Consider the following 21,841-nt stretch of genomic DNA (forward strand, 5'->3'; position numbering starts at 1 on the left):
TTCGGAGTCGACTCTTGCTGAATGCTTGGAGTCGAGGAGTCGGCTCTTCACGGTAGGGGAAAGAGGAAAGGCTCTCGAGGCAGAAGCAGAACCGCCGCCGCTGCCTCGTGATGGGGCGGGTTCGTGCTGTCCGTTTCTCCCGCGTGCGACCCGATACTCACCGGCAGCGCGAGCGTCAGCGCGGCGCGTAGACACGGAAACCGCAGGATATCGTTTTAAAACACTAATCGTTTAAAGTAATGGCAGACGTCGTGGACGGAGACGACCTTCGGTCGGCGGCAGCGGCTCCGGCGTCCCGCTCTTGTGGCTCCGGCGGTGGCTGTGGGGAAGGTCCTAGTCCAGTGTCCGCGACGCTCGCTTCGGGCCCGCGGCTCGTACGCATCGTGAAGTCAGACTCTGGCTACGGTTTTAACGTCCGCGGCCAAGTGAGCGAGGGCGGCCAGCTCCGCAGCATCAACGGGCAGCTTTACGCGCCGCTGCAGCACGTGAGCGCCGTGCTACCGGGAGGCGCCGCGGACAGAGCCGGTATCTGCAAAGGAGACCGAATACTGGAAGTGTAAGTGAGCACGCGTGCTAATGGAATAGTGAGACACAGATAACGGCCAACTGCTCCTCACCGGCTCTCATATCACAGCTAATGTTAGCAGCTAACCATAACACAGTAAAGAGATACGGGGAAGCTAACGTCAGGCAGTGGCACAGTTAACGGCTGACCGTAACACTGTTAACATTCGACAGTCACACAGTTAACTGTTAAGTGTAACACTTAACGGCTAACTGTAACATGGTAAACGGCTAAATGTAACACAGTTAAAGGCTGTCTGTAACGGTTAACGTCTAAGCGTAACACGGTTAATGGCTAACTTTAACACACTTAACAGCTAAAAGTGACACACTTAACGACTGGCAGTCAAAGTTAACGGTTAACTGTCAGCTAAATATAGCTAGTATAATATAGTTAAAAGCTATCTGTAATATTGTTAATGGCTAAGAGTGCCACGGCTAACTGTAACACGATTAATGGCTAACTGTTACATGCTTAACAGTTAATTGTTAGAAGGTTTCGCTTAACTGTAACGCTGTTAACGGCTGGCTGTAACACGTTTAACAGCTAACTATAATAGTTCATTGTTACAGGGTAACGTCTAACTGTAACGCTGTTAACGGCTGACTAACAGTTAATATCCAAAGTGACACCTGTAACAGCAGACCAGCAGAAATTGAAGGGCTCACTGAAATTTAACAGTGACACCGTTAACGTCTGAGTGTAGAACAGTAACATGGCTAACTGTAACATGGCTAATTGTAACAATTAATGACAAACATAACACAATTACTAACTCACCTCATACATATCTGTTTCAAGTAAAACAATTTCAGGGTTACTGTGTAAATATAAAACAGATAACGGCTGACCTATCTAACTACCTCATTTATGGCCTGTAACTAAGTTGGCGCTAATTCATCAGACAGGTGTCATTGAACATGGCTAATGGCAGGTTAACCCACATTCTGGCGTCATTGCTAATGTTGACAGAGGTTTCATGGTGCATTTTAAATTGTTGTTAGCGTTTAATTACAACCATCAAAGGTATATTTTAAAGAAGTGCGGGGAATTCAGTTTTTCATTATATGGACTTGTATCGTGTGTCAATATTGTTTTACAGAAAATCTGATTTTTGCCAAAAAGAATTAAATGAATGTTTTTAAATAAAAAAACAAAACTAAGAATTTGAGATAGAATAAAACATAAGCTTAATAATTGTTATTATTATAAAATCATTGAAAATGTTTTAAAAACAAGTTAGTCTATATATTTAAAATGAAAAATTATGACTGCACACTGTTGTCTGCGGTGCGCTGCCAGCTCTAGATTGTGCTGGATGGCTTTTTTGTTTTTGGTTCAGACACAAACCTAATGACTTCCTGAGTGACAGCTCAGTGCCCCAGATGTTGTTCAGTGCAGTAAGTGCACATGTGTATCATCTGGGGCACTAAGATGTCACTCAAATAGCACTCCTTTCGAAACAAGCAAAGTTTGTTTTAATGTTTTAAAATTTTATTCTTGTTCACATTTTATTTTTGTTTGCTATACAAGAAGGAATTTATTTATTTATTATTATTGTTTTAAACACTAATCAGATTCCAGATAAACCTAAGGAACCAGTCCTGTCTACTGCAGACAAGCAGTGGAGGGGTAGATGGAGATAGAGAAGGGCAGTAGTTCATTTTTCATACATCTGCACATACTAAATGGAGGCAAATGTGTACAGTTACATTTAAGCCCCTTTTACGCCATTATGTTTTGTTTTATTATTATTATTTGTTTTGGAAATACCTTTATTATTTGTTATTAAATTAATATTTAACATTCAGCTACGTGCTGTGGCTATGAATGGAGAATGCTCTGAGCTAAAAAGCTGAGCCAAAACAGCTAATCTTATCAATTTTATCTCTGGCTAATTAGTAGTATTGTCTGAGGGGAGATTTTAAGGAATATTTCTTCTTTGTTCTTGGCAGTTTTCCTGTAGCTTTATTGGATATATTGTTTATATATTGTTCATATTAATATCAGAATTGCGTCACCATCGACCAGTATTAAGAAATATATCGTGATATAAACTTTGGCCATTCCTTCCAGCCCTGTATCCATCTTAAGTTAATAAACTCAGCTTGTTTTATTCTGAGGGATGGGAAAAGAGAGTTATATAAAATTGAATTATGACTGTCTTTGTGGAACAAAATGGCACAGGCATCATAAGCAGACCTCAAGGGGTCAAACGATATGCAAGAGAAATGTAGGATGTGGGCTCTGGTGTTTTCAGAGGAGGCTGAATCTTACAACCTAGATTTGCTTTCTCTGCATAATACTGGCTATGTTTGCAAGTCAGAGACAGCTGTTTGAATTGCGATGAAAAGAAGGTTTGTGCTTGAACGTTTGTGTTCATCGCACATTCTGGTCACATACAGCAGCACTGTGAGCAGACAACCGCTCTCTTTCTTTATCATCTTCGTCACTATCTGCCCCCTTGTTGCATCCGAGAATGATAGAGCTGTAAAAACGAACAGTTCAGGAGTGATTTTCGAAAAGTGTTGTTATCAGATGTGTCTTTTACTTTTTGTGGGAAGGTTAAGTCATGTTTTTTTGATGTCAAACAAATAGGAAAATACGCTGCACCAAATGCTGTTTTTCTGAAGATTTCCTAAGACATGGTTTTTCCGGTCCTCAAGTAATTGACATTGGTCTGTGTGTGAGATTGCCATGCATACCTGTTAATATTCACAAAGGCACCTCAGTGATGCTGGAGTGAGTTGCCATGGTGAGGGATGTGTTTCTGTGGCTTCGGAGGCAGTATGGCTCAGCATCAGCACTGGCTCAGGGCAAACTAGGAGAAACGGAGGAGCTGTGCAATGTGGTGAAATGTAGTGAGGAAAAGACCTAAAACAAACTCACATTCTCTCTTCTGCCTGTTGTTTCAAAACATGGAGCAGGCCATAAATATATCCAGATGTGGTTGTTTATTTGTTTTTTTGTTTTATTTTTTTAAATAGGTAGACTTAGTCAGACAGCAGTCTTGTTTACATAAATGCTGCATCACAAACACTAGATGCCTGTGCCCAGTGACCATGGAAATGACTAAGCACATCTCTATCACTCCTTTTTCCAGAATGGCGCCCTATTATAAGGGAATATGCTGAAGTTGTCACATTTAGAGTGTTACATCCACACAGTTAGTGTGAAGTTATTCACAAAGTGGAATTCGTTTTTTGTTAATTCACATTCAAACTGCCCATTGTGCCATGGAACAAAAACGCTGGTGTGAATGTTCCTCTGTATCAGCCAGATAGGAAACAGTAGCTTAACTCTTAGCTCAGTTATTTATTTATTTATTTATTTATTTATTTGTTTATTTTATATATAAAGAGTTTCAGATTTAAAACTTTGTGGCCTGACAGCAGCTCTATCGTTTGGTTTTGCCTGATGTACTAAATCTGCAATATCCTCTACATTCCAGAAAACAGCCAAAAAAAAGCAGTAGGGAATGTCCATTCCACCTTCTGTAGGCATTTTAAATTACCATGAACTTCAAAACCAATAGTGCAAATTCTTACTGAAGAATGCAGTATATCTTTCCCTTGATAAAAAAAACCCTCAGCATATTTTGTGGTTATATACAATAGACCAATAGTTCTTAACCTTTTTCACAGTGCGACCCCTTTTTAGGGTTAAAAAATATTTCATGACCCACACCCCATTCAACCCCCTGCCCTCCAACACACACATGATTAGAAGGTACTGCTTTCGAAGGATAATAGGAAAACAATTATATAAGTTTTCTCATTGAATGTGATGGCTGGGCCTGTATTGAGGCACAAAGACGTTCCATGTGTGGTTTAGTGGGGCTCAAGAACAGTCGTAAATCATCTTCTACTGTGAGACGGGCTCTGTATTTGTTTTTCAGATATGCAAGTGCATGCAAATCCCAATTCACATAGAAATGTTGATACAAAAGGGATTAGCTTTTTCAATGCATGTAAACTTAATGCTGGAAACTCAGCAGTGAAATCCAGAATTCAGGCAGAGAGCGTTCTGTGAACACCTGTTTCAGGGCTGTTTCTGTGGTCAGATCAATCAATGACCCTTCTATTTCAAGAGACATTACTGTTTGCTTTGCAGAGAAAGGAGTCCATATCCATTGATCTCTTGCAAACACTGCACTGTTTTCTGGAAAATACTCTTGAAACCGTGTTGCCGTTCCTTCAAGATGAGTCTGAATTAGCACACACACGTCAGCCTCCTCCAGACCAGGAAAGTTCTCATTTTCCAGAAGAGATTTCCACAAGCAGAGTTTACTGATCCAAGCCTCGGTTTTGTCAGAAAGTGAAAAGACCTATATGTTTTTTCCTTGTAGTCCTGCCTTCAACGTTTGAAAATGTCAGGCAAAAAAGCTAGCAGCTCAAGCCATTTTTTGTCAGAAACTTTCTCGGCTAGCTGAGAGCTTTTCTCCAATAAAAATGTCCTGATCGCCAGTGGCCTCACTAATGTGTTCATCTTCAGCCAATCTGGCATAACACGCTTTTGTGCATCTTCAGACACTGTGGTCTGTGGTTTCGTCAAGTTGCAAAGCAAAGTAAACACTTGATTTTATCTTGGCCATAACCTGCTCTTCAACATCTTTTGCCATACGGCCAATGCGGTTAGCCACGGTAACATTGGATACTGGTATTAATGCTAGCTGATCTGCAGCATTTTTCCCCCACGTAAGAAAAATGTCTCAGCTAGTGTGTGGAGCTTCCCAGTTTTGGAAGTTCAATTTGATATTACAAATGAAGCCTTAAGTGCCTTTGTTAACAGTGGTGGCTTTTTGAAGAATAGATTGCTGGCCTCTTAGCTCCTGCAGTTTACGTTCAAAAAGCTCAACAGGTTTAGATTACAAAGTCAAGTGCTTTGGCTGCAAGTGGCGTAGCAACTTGGATGGCTTGTGACTTTCTTTGGCTAGGACTTTACCACAATCCACACATTGTGGCCGGGCATCATCTCCATCACTCGTCTGCATAAAACCATACTCCAAATACTTTTCATCATATTTTTTCTTTTTTTCATTTTTATTCTGCTGAGTTTCTGGAATCAAGCGTTTTTTTCCTCCCCGCTTCCACCCCCCCACTTCTAAAAAGCACTTAATTTTAAATCAGATCTGGACGTGCAAACCGTTAACGCACAGGTGCAAATCTGAATCAAGCTGAGTTAGAGTCAAGTAGAACAGTGAGTTAGAGGCACTGATTCAGTGGAATGGCAACTCTGGATAAGTTCCGGATCAGATATTTTTTTGCGGAGTTCATATGTAAAAACGGGATTATGTCAGGACCCTCAGGTTTTCTTTTTTTATATATATATATGTGTGTATATATGTATGTGTATATATATATATATATATATATATATATATATATATATATATATATATATATACACACCCATAGATTGATTGATTTTGCCTAAGTACAATCAGGATTTTAGCTATTGCATTTTTAAGTGCAGTCACAGAAGCCTAAGTGTGTGATTGTCTGTAAGTTACTGTTTCTCAGACGGTGTGAAGGACACACAAATGGACTTGCCTCTTTTTTCTGTTTCTATATTGTGTAACTACATCTTGGTGTAAAACATTGACTGGCCTGTAATGAATGCTAAAAGGGGAACAGAGAGGGAATCTTGTTGATTCAGCATTCTCGGTTTGTGCATCCATGAGAGGGAGTGTGTCTGGGTGTGAGAGTTTTGCTGATCGCTGTTGAGTAACTGCTAAGGACTTTGCTCTGATGATCTTGATGCTGATGTGTGCATATCACCTGATATCTTTTCACTCAGGGCAATTTGCCTTTTGGCCCTGCTCAGATATTCGCCTGAATGTGACCAATATGACGACTACAGAATCCTGAAAATATTTTCAGTCTTTCTGTATTTTTATATGTCCTCAAAAAACCCTGTGCTTCTATCTTTTATATTCTCAGAGTAAACACAGGCGATTTATTGGATTTTTCTCATACTAAAATGCTTTGTTTTGCGACACTGAGCAGTAGTCTCACTTCTCTTCCAAACAAACGCTATGGGGAGTCGTTATTAAAAGAGCTGAGACGAGTCAAGCTCGTTCCTACCATGTGTCACATGCACCTCAGCAGCATTAGAGCTGTACAGAGCAATACAGCCTTCAAAAAAGCCAGCTAGCCTTAGCCAAAAGCATGTGATGTTAATATTTTTGCTTTGAAATGAAAATTTCTGTAGAAAGATGAAGGGGTGGGTGAGTGCCATTTTGAATATTTATCAATTTTATTATTTAAATGTTATTATTTATATTTAAATGAAATGCTGCAGTAAATGTGAGTTGTTCTTTTATTATTATAAATATTGTACTTTTTCTTATTAAACCAACCAATCACATTATTGACAGCCCTAATTATTTGTTCTTATAAGAATGATGTCTAAAGGTACGCCAACAGAGGGCAGTGGAAAGCCTGCATCTTATGGTTTGGTCTTGTTTGTTTAGTCAGAAGAAGGAAGCATAGAAAAACTACTAAATGTAGCTAAATGCTGTCTCACACCACACGAGAAGCTCTTTGCCATGCTACCAGAATGTTTCTGTGCCAGCTAGCAGATAATATAAAGGCCAGCTAAAGCCAAGTTAATAATCAATCTGAAGCTTTTAGATTTAATAGAATAAAATGTTCAACGTAATTTAATCAACGATGACATTAATATATGTCTCTCACCCTAACGTCTTTCTGTTCTATTCTGTAGAAATGGAGTGAATGTAGAGGGCGCCACTCATAAGCAGGTGGTGGATCTGATCAGAGCAGGAGAGAGGGAGCTGGTCCTGGCTGTCCTTTCAGTGCCCCAGCCGGAGACGGATAGTCTGGACCCCGGAGACGATGGCTCTGCCCAGTCATGTTATGACTACAGTGACAAACAGGCTGTGCCCATCTCTGTGCCCACCTACAAACACGTGGAGCAGAATGGCGAAAAATTTGTGGTAAGCATGCACACATGTTAGATTTAAACCAGTAAAATTCCAATGCTCCAGTGAGATTATTTTAATTTGAAATTTAATAGATTCGCTTGGATTATGGTACATCACTGAACAAGATAATCTACAGTTTACTCATTCTGATCTAGTAACCAAAAACATCAGTTATATGTGTATATCAGATTCACACACACACACACACACACACACTATTTTGGAGACTGTACTGGGTAGAACAAAATTAATAATATGTGTAATTGTAGTGTAAAGTCATGCTTCTTATGCTTTTGAAGTGCTAATATAAAAGGAAAGGAAAAACACGAAAGTATATTTAAATAATTTACATAAATAATTTAATTTATAAGGCAGCACGGTAGGTAGTGTTCCAGTTACACAGCTCCAGCGACCTGGAGGTTGTGGTATCAAGTCCTGCACCAGGTGACTGTCTGTGAGAAGTGTGGTGTGTTCTCCTTGTAGTGGTCAGTGTGGGCAGCTGTTAGACTGTGTATTCTCAGGGTCTGAAAGTTGCAGAACATCAATTAAATATTTAAACCAGTGGAAATCCAGAAAAAAATTATGATGAACACATTATGAAATGAGATAAAATTTAAAATACAGGAATCCTTTGAATAATGATGATACTGTAGTAAAATTAATATTAAGGTGTTATAAAAACGTTATAAAATGATAATGCAGTAGAACAAAGGACTTTTGAAATGTGGTATTTGAATATGAAGGTAGACCAAAGCAGCTTGACCAAAAGTCATCATAAATTTATAATAACTGTATTATTTATATGTTATAATTATATGTCATAATTTCTTATTAGTTAAGACATTTAACAGTGCAATTGTGCTGTGTATAATATTTAAATAAACACTTAATGTGTTATTGTATAGAGTATAAAGTAATGAATATTAATAATATGGTTAAAGATTCTGTTGCATATTGTTAGTATTTATAGCTTACTCATTCCTCAGTGTTCTGTTTGTCTGTGCTTGTTGCAGGTGTATAATGTGTACATGGCTGGCAGGCAGCTGTGCTCCAAGCGTTATCGGGAGTTTGTCATTCTCCATCAGAACCTGAAGAGAGAGTTTACCACCTTCACATTCCCAAAGCTGCCGGGGAAATGGCCCTTCTCTCTGTCTGAACAGCAGCTGGATGCGCGCAGACGAGGCCTGGAGGAATATTTGGAAAGAGGTGGGATGTCACACCCAGTGAAATAACTAAACCAAAATTGCCTTGACGCATTTTATAGGGTGATTAATTTATTAACCAATAAAATGTGCACAAAGGTCTTTTTTTAGTTTATTTGCAGGTATTAATATCTAACTATATATCCATATTCTATGCAGTAGCAAGACAAATAAGACAAAGGAAATTGCAAACCAGTATTTAATGTGGTTTAAAAAGGTTTTACTGCCATCTGAAAAGGCACAGGTCCTACAAGTTACTGGAGTTAATATTTTGTCGAGGATTCTCAGAAATGCATTTTTAATTTGATATTTTAATCCCCTTTTTTGACAGATATGGTTCCAGTATAATTACAGATATAGATATAGAATAGAGTTAAAGATATAGATAATCCTATACATCTACCCATTTGTCAATATTTTAAAGGGACTTGTCATATTCCAGTTTTACACCGACATCTAATACTTCTAACCTCATTATTGGAGGTCTCTTTAATCACAGCTGCTTCTGCCAGATAGTGAGTGCTTTGTATCAGACTACTCGGACAAAAGGAAGGCATACATATTCATGTAGTACATTGTTGTCATGCTGATTCTAATATTTTCTGGAATTAAATGTGGAAAAATATGAAAGAAGCAATTTTTTTAATGTTCTTTCTCTACACTCATCTTCCTCTTTTGTAGTGTGTTCTGTGCGAGTGATTGGGGAGAGTGACATCATGCAGGAATTTTTGTCTGAGTCAGATGAGGTAAGGATTTTTTTTGGGATATGTGGGGATGGTGGAATTATGACTTTATTAGATGATTTTTTCCCCTTACATATAAATTTAAAGCTAGCATTCTGTTCAGTTATAATATAACATATCATATCAACATGGTGGTACTACACTTCACTGTTTTATTTTTAGAAGCTGTAAGTGGTATAGGAAGGACATTTTGGGTGTTAAATATAGAGCTAGAAGTACTAGTACTTGGGGTTGAGTGGCATAATGGTTATAAAATATATATATAATGTTATATAAAAATATGGACGGTATCTCAGGTGAAGCTGGTATTTCTAAATTATGATGTGTGTTGTGTGTCAAATTTCTGTTCTGATACCCTTCATGTGCATTTAAGAGAACCACAGGAAAGAGGCATTTTGGAGCTCACTGACTAGTGATGTCACACTAAAAACTGGTGGGGACAAAAAACAAGCTCTGTAGCACACTGCAGTTGTGAGTTTAGTACTGAGTTTGGGTAAAAAGAGAGAAAGGACACTGAAAACAGACAAAATGCTCAGAAGGCCCTTCACTCGACTTTGTGCTCACAGGTATATAACTATGGGTGTATTGAGCCTCAGTTCACTGGAAAACCATCTTCAGTGGTGTGCTATACCACAAGTGTCTGTTAGCTGGCCAGCTGTGCTAACAGTATAGAACCATCTAATTAAATTTATTATTTATTTATTTTTTTTTTTGTTCCTTCAGCTCCAGTTGTTGTGATTTGCTTTCTCAGGAACGTGTTTTTTATTGTCAATACGTGTGTTGGTGTAAACTGTTAGGCTGAGCGGAACTGCACAGCGCCGAAAACCCTTCACTTGACCCACACTCACAGATATGAGGCCCACACAGACTGATTTGTGGACCACCCCAGCTCACGTTAATACCGTGTACCATGTTAATATATTTAGATGGTGTAAGAATTAATTATAACAACAAAGAAAGTTACAGAAGTTTAGGTTTCTGCGATAAATATTGATGTGAAGAAGAAAAAAAGAAGATCTCACTGAAGCTATAAGTTGCCTATTGTTATTATGTGTATATATTGGAATAGATAAAATGGACAATGATTTTTTTAAATAGTTTCTAAATGTATATCACTGCCACCATAAAGGTGCACTTTGTAGCTTTACATTCAGAGACTGGGATCAATTTGTCACTCTGCGTGCCTCAAAGGACCACTACAGATCAGGCGTTATTTGGTCGATGGATCATTCTTAGTGCTGCACTGACACAAATGTTGTAAACAATTGAGTAGCATCAGTAAATTCAATGTAAATGCATTGCTAACTTATTCATGACTCGTTCTTTTGACCTTCCTGATCTCACATTAGCGAAAATATGTCCTGCACAAATACATTTCAAAAAAATAAAACTGAGAAGAAAATGCATTTTTAAAAAAAGCTACATTATACTTACTGTACGTATCGGAGCACATTTATTAGGAAACATATACATTGTTTAATTGTTAGAACAAAAGTATGAAAATGAGAGTAAAGTTACTTTAAGCACACTTCTTCCCTCAGCATCAATTCCTTTCTCCATTCCTACTCTTTCTATATCCATCCATCTTTCCTTTTCATCACTCATTTATCTCTGTCAGTGAGACATACCTCATTTAACGGTCTCTCTTTCTTTCTCTCTCAGAACTACAATGGCGTTTCTGATGTGGAATTGAGGATAGCAATGCCAGACAAAACCACAGTAACTGTCAGAGTACGAAAGAACTGCACTACGGACCAGGTTTATCAGGTAATGTATAGAATTTGATAAAGGCACACACTTAATACGTGTAGTCATTGCCAGTTTTACTAGTTATACCGCCTATATACATATACCATGTCCAAATAAAAACTTTGTAGAAACCCTTATGATGAGTATAAACTTGGCTACATTAAGTTGCAACTGTGTTGGAGACATTGGAGGCATTTTATGATGCACACAAAACTACTATAATTTTTATAAAAAAGGAATGTGGATAAAATGTCCCCATGCCTAATACCGTGCACAGAGCAGTGGAACTGTGTGCTTTTAGGATGAGTTGTAATAGTCTTTGTTATCCAGAACTAATCATTTATCAGTCCCTGGCCTCACATCTAACACTGATACAACTGCATCAGGTATAGAGTTGTTGCTGAGCTATTTACACTTCGTCTACACTCTCAGCACATATTTAGAAAGCTCCCTACAAGCTCCACTTTTCTGGTTTACAGTAAAAGACTAGCTCCTTTGTTGCTTTGCCACTATTTAACCCAGTGTTCTCAAAAGATGTGTGCCATAAAGAGTTTTATACAGGTTTTACAGTTCATTCAGCTCAACCCTTAAAAGCCTGTAAACAAATGTCTCCTTTAAGAAGAATTGTAATCATAATCATTTAAAAATGAGCCGATTTTTGTGTGTTTGGTTTTTGGTTCATTAATCACTTGTGTATTATTTGCTTCCAGTAGAGACATCTGAAGCCACAAATACTAATCCACATCAGTGTCTCTGTCTGTTTTTCTACTCTAGGCTGTGGTGATGAAAGTCGGAATGGACAGTATTACTGCCAGTTACTTTGCTCTCTTTGAAGTCATTAATCACTCCTTTGGTGAGTATGTTCCTGTCTTTGTATTAACATACAAAGCTATAGTTTTGTGAGGTGGATTATCCACAGAAACTGCATGAGTTCACAGGATCAGAAAAATGTAATTTTCAGTTGTAACGTTGGATAAGCATGGTTTCAGACCTGCCGCAACAAAAAAAGATGATATATTACTCTCAAATTATAAAATGGATAATATAAAATGTTCACAAATGTATTGGTCCTGGCAGAAATCCCACTGAAGGGTTAGGGAAATCTTTAGCCCCTCATCAGAGTAAAAAAATGAGCTTAGATTTAAATTTAGAACTACTAACAGCCCTGGCAGCTATCCCCAATAGATGCATGCACAGTTCCAGCTGAAACTAGCTTTGTATTTATCATTATGATGCCGTGCTGAAGGCCATGCCTTCGGACAGTTATTTTTAAGAAGGTTAATAGCAAGAACGCAACTGCATAGTTGTAAACAGTGCAAGGAATTGTATGCAGTAATATGAAATAGCCTTTTTTGTCCTTCCCAAGGACATTGCCACTGGGTTTGAAGCAAAAGGGAATGTCAGATGATAGTCTATCATGTGAGAGAATTTCTGCTTCCATTTAAGTTTTGGAAGATGTAGAACCGGAAAAATAAACGTGTAAATAACTTTCCACCTTTTTCTAGATGTTGTCATTTAGCAAAGGTATTTTTTCTTGTTTAGTTTTGTGCTTGAGCTGTGAGACTGATGAAGTTAACTGGTGGTTGTTTATGAGGATTACACCTAACAATTAGAAGAATGAAAACAGATTACATGCTTATATTATCACCACAGTCTCAAGCTATGTCACGTTGTTTGTCGTAAAAGAGTACTTCAACCTTATAGTGGATTTGACAAATAGCAAGAATTTATTTACTGCTCAAAAAGGTCTAAGTGCGTAAAAGGTCTTTGATTGTCAAATACAGTGGAACCTCGGTTAACAACCACAATCCGTTCCAGAAAGTTAGTTGTAATCCGAAATGTTCACTATTCGAAATTATTTTTCCCATAAGAATTAAAAGAAATAGAAATAACTGGTTCCCAGCCCCTGTTGACTCACTAATATATAAGTGTTAAAGGTTACATAGGTATGTTTTTTTTTTTTTTTTTTTTTTTTTTTTAATGAGAACAGTTATAATACAGCTCATAAAGAGTTAAATAAACATACTAACATTTAAAGAAAACATTTAAACATGAGAAATTTTATCTTTATGACTGCAATGTGATGGCGTGAGTTGATTCCCCGTTCAAACTTGGAAATAATTTCCTTTTTCAATTCAATTTTTGGTCGCTGCCTTTTTACTACAGGTACCCTGCTACTAGTATCACTCTTAACCTTCTTTTGGGCCATGATTGAGGGCTAAATAAAGCACTTGAAATCACAAACAAAGTAACACAGAAGGAAGCAGAACGATAACGAACCGAACGTAACTGTGTCTCGAGCGAGAATGATGCTTGGTTTGAGATGAACAGACACGCGGGGCTATCTGTACTCATGGCGGGGCCATCTGTACTCAACCCGAAATTTAGTTCGCTAACCGGTACAAATTTTTATTACAATTTTTGGCCGTAACCCGATTTGTTCACTAACCTAGGCGTTCGCTAACAGAGGTTCCACTGTATATTTTAAAAAGGCGAAGACTGTGAAAGTTAATAATGTAAGGAGACTGTGTGCTAAAGACTATGTAAAAGGGTTCTTCAAATCCAGGCCCTGGATCCCGGCTCCAGGCCGGAATTTTAAAAATGGCCTGCGGAAGTGGCACTACACCAGGGCAGTCACACTAGCAGTTACAGCTGTTGTGTCATACTGGCCTGCCCATTTAAAATCCCATCCTGGAACCTGGATCAAAAATCTGGATTTGAAGATTCCAACTCCCTGATTGGCGAGAGCATACAGCATCCTGCGATGTATCATGCAACGTCCTCCATTACTGCAAGCATTGATGTTTTTCTGTCTTTCTCCTCTCTCTCAGTGCGAAAGCTGGCTCCAAATGAGTTCCCTCATAAGCTGTATGTCCAGAATTACACATCTGCTGTCCCAGGAACCTGCTTAACAGTCCGCAAATGGCTCTTCACAACTGAAGAAGAGATACTCCTCAACGACAACGAGCTAGCCATCAACTACTGCTTTCACCAGGTTTGTCTAGAGTGTGATGGTAATGTGCCTTCTGAGTTTCTTTCTGTTTGCTTGTGTGTAACTCTCTCTCTTTATCTCTTTCTCCCTGTCCCTCTCTCAGGCCCTTGACGAAGTAAAGAAGGGATTTATTAAAGCAGAAGAGAAATCGTATCAGCTCCAGAAGCTGGCCGAACAGCGGAAAATTTCCATGGTTTGTCATGTGTTAGGCTACACTTAAATGCTTCACATAAAAATACCCAGAATGACAAGGTAGTTTGCCTTTCTGTGCTGCTGTATGAGCATGCTGGTAAATAGAATTGCACTGTTTATTCTGTGACATCCCCTGTTTATTGGTCCGTTTTTCTAAATTGTCTTTAAACAGCACATTTGTCAAGTTTATTTTATGTACACATAACAGCAAGGTTAATATTAATTAGTTTTACTGACTTCTTTGTCCCTTAAATTCAGAATAATTATGCAGCGTTTTCTCTTACAAGGTGTAGCTAGTGCTCAGCTGGGGGACAGTGTAAGGACAAACAGCAGAAGCTGAATAAAATTCTGAAGCTAATATCTTTCTCTCTCTTTCTCTCTCTCTAGTATTTGAGCATGGTGAGGTCGTGTGAGGGCTATAATGAAATCATCTTTCCACACTGCGCTTGTGACTCGCGTCGCAAGGGCCATGTTGTCACGGCCATAAGCATCCACCACTTTAAGCTTCATGCCTGCACTGAAGAGGGCACCCTAGAGGTGAGAGAGGAATAGTGTGTTCAGTGAAATTAATATATTCTGGGCATGGTCCTGATTTTCCAAATTGGGACATTGGTTCTACATTAAATAATTCATAGCTGTAACTGATTTGTATTTACTGCTAAATTACAGTTTAAGGTGAATCTTCTCTCTGTTTACTTTAATCACAGAACCAAGTTATTGCATTTGAGTGGGGGGAGATGCAAAGGTGGGACACAGATGAAGAAGGCATGGCATTCTGCTTTGAGTACGCACGAGGCGAGAAGAAACCACGCTGGGTCAAGATATTCACTCCATACGTGAGTCTCTCCCACAGACATTCCATCGCTTTCTAACATGCTCCCACACATCTAGCTCTTATAACCTCGATGACTTTTTCGTCCACAGTTTAACTACATGCATGAGTGCTTTGAGAGGGTCTTCTGTGAGCTCAAGTGGAGAAAAGAGGTATGCCACCTTCTTCAAGGGACAACAGTCCTTTGTTCCTATGTATTGCATTAGAGAGCAGACATAGCAAGTCAATGTTAAGATTTCAAAATATCACCGAAATCCTGCTGATACGTTAACTATTTATTTGACCGTCGGTGTGTAAAAGTTTTATAGACTGGACTGTACACAAAAACACAATTTAAACTGATGAAAATATTGCTGAGAAAACAGTGAACCTCCCTACTTCACACTGTAAAATCTACGGTTCTCTGTCTGTGAAGCTTTGATTAAACATATTGAAGTCTGTGCATTACTTAATATCAGCTAAAGTTAGTTCTGTGAATTCTGTTTTTAGGTTGAAGAGGAGGCAACGGATAAAGACAATAAGAATTGTAGTAAAGATGGTATGTGTAGTAAGGTAAGGCTCAGCCTTTCTCTCCTTTTTTGCTGACCTTCCCTTAGATGTATGTAATTGATCAAGGGAGTAACAATAAAAATCAATCTCCACTTTTAGTAAATCTGCTGTTTAAGCTTCAATGTTTTAACCAGTATCCCCTTTATTCTCTCCCCCATCAGTTTGAGGTGAAAAATGATTTATTTTTGGCATACCTTTCTGATAAATATAACTCTTGTTCTGCATTAGTAAAAAGAATGTGAAGAAAGGTGTTGTGACACAACGGTAAAACTGCTGCTCTACCCTTTTCAGTGTTGGCATCAAACTTGAAAAATTCCCCAAAATATAAAGTTCAAACATACACCTATCAGCCATAACTTTAACGTGCCTTCTTTCTTCTAAACTCAGCATCATTTACCATACAGGTGTGCTGTGTAGTCACACTGTTGTCCTGCATACATTGTTAGACCTCTTTCCTGTTGTTCAATGGTCAGGACCATCACAGAGCAGGTAGTATTTGAGTGGTGGATAATACTCAGTGCTGCTGTGTGACATGGTGGTGTCGTATACGGTGTTATGAGTGGATTAGACCCACAGTGTCACTGTTGGACTGAAAATAGCCCACCATCCCAAAATAACCAGCCAGAAGCATAGAGAATGGCTAACATGAACTCTGCAGCAAAAGATGAGGTACTTTCTCAGTTCTTGCGTTTACAAGATGGACGTCTGTGTAGTACAGTGGTCTATGTTTGGGCACAGCGTTTAAAACTTCCAGCAGTGTTACTATGTTTTATCTTTTCATGCTGTACAACATTAACACGGCACAAGTGGAGCTTAATTATGGACAGCGAGTGTAGAAACAAAAAAGGTGGCTTTAATGTTACAGCTGATTGATGTGTGTGTGTAATATATATATATATATATATATATATATATATATATATATATATATATATATATGTATATATATATATGTGTATGTGTGTGTGTGTAGATGACCCAGCCACATCTGAATTTTGCTTGTTTTTGATCTGTTACAGAATATCTTCCAACTGTTGAGACACAGAAGGGATGGAGGCACCTGAGACATGAACTCATCACCCCATGAACACACAGCTACACTCGTACACAGGCTTATACACACATGGACAATTTAACTGACTCAAAAAAAAAGAAGTAAAGTGAGGGTTGACCCTTGCAACACAGTCCAACATGCCCCACATTTTCAGACAAAGACAGAAACAAGAAAGCAAACATTCTCATACAATAATGGAAGCAAACAAAACTGCATTTTTTTTTTTTATTTATTTATTTTTTTTTACAGATTTCAGCCATTCATTGCTTCTTTTGTCAGGACTGAATTTTTCACAGGTAAACATCGACTGAAAAGAAGACACAGGGAATTGAGATGTTTCGTAATAGTGGGTGTAACATGGTTGAAATGGATTCTCAAAGCAGAGATGGACCGCCACCTACGCTGTGATTGTATTTTTCGAAAGGAACACTTCGAGTTCAACTGGCTCCTAAGCACCACACATGCACTCTGATTGGTCCTGGTGACTAATGCCTGCAACCAGATTGACAAGGAGCCATTAGATTGGTTACTTGGACCAGTGAACATTATTTTGAAACCTGACAGAAGAACTAACTGAGGAAGAAGACAGAGAAGGAAACTGTTCTTGGATATAGCCAAGAACCCTTAGTAGTAAATCTAACTACTTCATTCTGACACTAACAAACACACACAGGATACATGCACAAAACCTGCGGTATGAAAGGTAAAATGCTGTTTCCGAATGTATCAGCACAAATCACTGGGACAGTGTCAAGAAATAAGAGTGACATTTGTTCACTAGTGTAAATATAAACTCCACACTCTAGCAGGAGAAGCAGAGCTGTCAAACTTTAGCAGACGAGCAACTTGGAAAAATGAACGGAATGACACCTTCCGGTTTAGTGGCAGCAAGAATATTGCCATGTTTTTACACCCAAGTATGATTTTATTTTATATTGTTTTTAATTAAATTTATTTTGCCCTTTTTTCCTGTTCTATTTAAAGGGACACTCTGGCCAAAATAAACATCACCATTACTACATCTTTTGAGAACACCTTCTCGTCATCTGCAGTGGTGCCACAGTAAACTGTAGAGAGCGATTATTCGTTGTAAACATTAGGGAAACCTTCTGATGATGTGTCTTGAAGGTAAGCTGGCTAATGCAGTAGGACGACAGCTTGAACATCGAGGGCTGCTCTAGCAGTTGATTGTTTCTTTATTGCCATGTAGGGAATATTCTGGGAAAAAACTGATGGATGAAACGGAACACAATGCTCTGTTACAGAATGTTGTATAACATGACAAATAATATATTAAGTGCTTGTCTTAGGCCAGAATGCCCCCTTTAAGCTGTACCAGTCATTTTTGAGTCCGCTGGCAGTCTAAATAATTTTTATTTGAAGTTAACCGCCACAGTTATGCTGAATCTGTTTATGGTGCACATCCTTTTTCTTTTCCAAAAACAACTAGACAACAGTATTATGAACACTGTAAAACTAAATTGCAGAGGGACTGATGCTGATTTCAAGTGGTCTCTGTTTTAAATTTTTACCTTGAGTCACCTTATGAGCAGCCAAAAAGTTTTTACGCATTTGTCTAACCACACGAGCATGCACAAGAGCATGATCAAGTTCTTTCTCCAAGAAAACAACACCCTGATTTGCACTTGAAAGCAGCATTAATCAATCCTCAAGATAGATTTGAAAATGTGAACCAGCATTTATTTTTTGTGCATTGTTTTTGCTTTTTAAATTAACTTTAATGCTGTGTAGTCGTATACTGAACATGTCTAGTTTATTTGCACAACACTCACAGCTTCATTCTTGAGGCATCTGCTGCGATGGGAAATACAGAGCTGAGTGTTTGTTTATCCAGTGTATGTCAATGTCTTTTCCCCTTTTCCGTCATTTTCCGTTCCGGATATGTAGTTTAGTTAGTTTTGCCTTTTGTTTGCCAGGTCTTGAAAGAAAAAAAAAATATGCATGTAGATCGACTGACAAGTATTAATGTTGCAGTGCATGCTTTGCATTTTTTGTTTTTGCTTCTTTTTTAAAGTGTGGAAATTTGGGGCTAATATTCTGAGTACAGTTTGCAGAATCTATTGCTTTTCCCTGTTTACTGACATTTGTCCTCCTTGTATATTTTTGTTTTTAATAAGTTGGTTTCTTTCAGCGCAGGCGCATAAGAACTGGGTGGAAGAATCCAGTGAGGTTTTGCACTTAATAGTATTATCTGTGTTTATGTAAAACTAGTGCAGTTCTGGTTTTCTTTTATTTTATTTACACTCAGCTTGAGGTTTTGTTTGTCAGCAGGTTTAATAACTAAAGAACAATCTGATTATTATTATTATTATTATTATTTTTATGGGTTGTTCCATAATCTGGTATATATATATATATTCATACACTCTCCAAAAAACAAAGACAAACCTTTTACATTAAATTTCTTAAAGGAGGGCTCAAGATTTTTTTGTTTTGTTTTGTTTTGTTTTTACATCCTCCATAATTACTGTCACATTTTTAATGTGGAATACCATGGATTGTCATTTTGACATGTGATCTTTTACTTAGAAAAGCTAACTGACTTGAAACCTGCTTAAAATGAAAGCCAATGTCCAGATGCTGAATTTTGTGAATAAGCGTTCAAAAAAAAAAGAAATAAAAAAATGTAGAAAAGGCCAAACATTACACTCCATACTGTGTCCAGATAAGAGACAAAAGAGAGTGTTTTTCTGTAGCTGTTTTTTTTTTTTTTTTTTTTTTTTTTTTTAAGTTTTGTCACATTTTCCAACACTGGAAAACAGCCAAAAACTAACAAAACCTTTTTTGGACTGTTCAAAGGCAACCACGCTGCAAATGTTTTTTAAAAAATCTACAGCTGAAGATATTGTTTTTGTGTGCATTAATAACCCCTGCTTTTGGAACAAAACCTTGTATCTCCCCCTTATTTTCAGTGTTTATTGTTGCTGTCCACAGAAAAAAAAAATATGTATCTCCAAAATTATAGCAGAAACCTTTCAGTGGAAATTGATGTGTAAAAGAGAAAAAAAAACATTCCAAGTAATTTTGGAGCATTTCTATTGGTCCATTCAGCAGCTGCTATGTTCAAATTATGTAGCAAAATAAAAATCACTAAAATGGAAATATATATTTTTCCTTGGACAGTGGCGAAATGTTTTGACATAATTTGGAAGCTGCCTTCACTTTGTGTCAGTTTTAATGGTGGGCTGACGACTAGAACAGTCCATATATAATGTCTGCTTTTACTTTCATTAAACATGTTTTCCCCATGTTCTTTATATGTACTGTGTTGGAAATAAAAAAATGTTGTTCTGACAGCAGCAACACAGGCAGAATAGAATGTGGAAAACTGAAGAATTCCTGACAGAAAATCTGATGTAAACATACTTTGCGGGAATAACTGGAATTTTTCTGTTTTTTTGCAGAGGTGAGGTTATATGCATTACATTGAAAAGTGTAGTTTTAAAGGGAATATGTTGACTAACTTTGGGTAAAGCATCTGAGTGTAAAATATTCTGTCACATGGCAATATTTATCTTTGTCTGCTAATTTTCTTTTTATCGCTCATTCAAACTCGTTTTTCATGCATACAATCTCTTTGCCCTGGACGTTAACTTTTCTCTTGACTGATATCGACTCTAATTTATTTGAATATCAAGCAGGATGTTTTCATGTACAGTATTTTCAGTAGCATATTTTTAGCTAAACTTTTCAAATAAAGCATATAGAGCATTAACAGGGTTTCTCTAGATGCAGAATTGTAATTATCTGAAATAAAATCATACACTTTAAGCAAAATAATGCAGGATGTATCTCAAAGAAATGTAATGGATAAATCCTTAAATGTTTGGTCACAGCATTATAACAAATTGTAACGTATTCTTTTAAATAAATTGTTTTAATGAGGAATGTTTTGGATAATGTTTTTTATTTGAAAGACCACACTGCAAACATGGAGCTGATGGAGTTATTTGTACATTAGCTGGAGGTGAACGAAGGAGCCAATTGCAACACTTAATGTCTATTCATGACTCCATGAGAAAGTTTTTAATTGAGTGTGTGGCCAAGTTTTTTCATCAATATGTGGGCTCAACTTATGTCTCTTTTATTTTGAATAGTTACAATAGATGCAAAGGTTACAACCGCATCGTTTAAGGTGAAGCGGAAAATTCGAAAATGATTTTAAAGTTTGCGGTTCCACCTTGAAAGGGCTGTAACAAGTTACACTGAGGTACCATTATGTATCTACTGCACGTGGAACGGAAAATTGCAGAAAGTATCTGAGCCTCACTTTGAACCCAAAGTTAAAAACATTACCATTTTACACGTTAGATTTTCATTACAAGTCTGATTCTATAATAATTTTTTCCAGACACTAATTCATTTGAGAGGTTTTCAGTTTGCATTTTATTACTGAAATATATGTAGTTTACAAACAAAATTAATTGTTTTAAATTATATCTATATAGTGGGGAAAACAGCAAACATCTTCTTGATATTGAAAGAGAGTGGAAACAGAAAGTTACATGAAGTGCTACAACATGGGGACAGTGGAGAGGCGTCAGCTCAGAAAAAGAGAACAGTGTTATATGGCGCCACCTTATAAATAATGAGTAGGATTAGTTACACCAGTATTGCTTTCTTCAGGTAACCATGTCGCTGACATTAACCCTCATGATTGTATCAGGCTGTTAACAATTAAAGAACAAATAGCACCGGAAACTCAAGTGGGGTTCAGCAAACCAAGAAGCGATATGCAGTGTTGTGATGATTTTTCTTGAGGCACTGAATTTCAAATAATCTATGGCTAGAAGTTTTTGAACATACTCAACCAGCATTTATTTAAAATCACAAAAGTATGTGTATGTTTTTGCAGTAACATACAGATTCTTCTGGGAAGACTTTACAATTACATTTTATATATAACATAAATATTAATTTCAACATAAATATTAAATTCAGAGTCAATATTAGTTTCAAATAAATATACATAAATGATTACAGAATTATTTATGGT

General features: G+C 37.5%; 1 protein-coding gene across 1 annotated transcript; it reads left to right on the plus strand.

Moving 5' to 3' along the window:
• Window positions 1–158: 158 nt before the first annotated feature.
• On the plus strand, window positions 159–20,721 carry snx27b (sorting nexin 27b). The gene is made up of 13 exons (XM_066683845.1): window positions 159–556; window positions 7,292–7,523; window positions 8,525–8,717; window positions 9,395–9,459; window positions 11,119–11,223; window positions 11,980–12,058; window positions 14,037–14,200; window positions 14,301–14,390; window positions 14,777–14,926; window positions 15,097–15,225; window positions 15,314–15,373; window positions 15,711–15,759; window positions 16,790–20,721. Exons 1-13 carry the CDS (start codon window positions 240–242, stop codon window positions 16,855–16,857), a joined length of 1,701 nt encoding a protein of 566 aa, XP_066539942.1. The 5' UTR covers window positions 159–239; the 3' UTR covers window positions 16,858–20,721.
• The last annotated feature ends 1,120 nt before the right edge of the window (window positions 20,722–21,841 follow it).

This window comes from Hoplias malabaricus, chromosome 10, assembly GCF_029633855.1.
Source record: "Hoplias malabaricus isolate fHopMal1 chromosome 10, fHopMal1.hap1, whole genome shotgun sequence".
In the NCBI taxonomy this organism is placed as follows: Eukaryota; Metazoa; Chordata; class Actinopteri; order Characiformes; family Erythrinidae; genus Hoplias; species Hoplias malabaricus.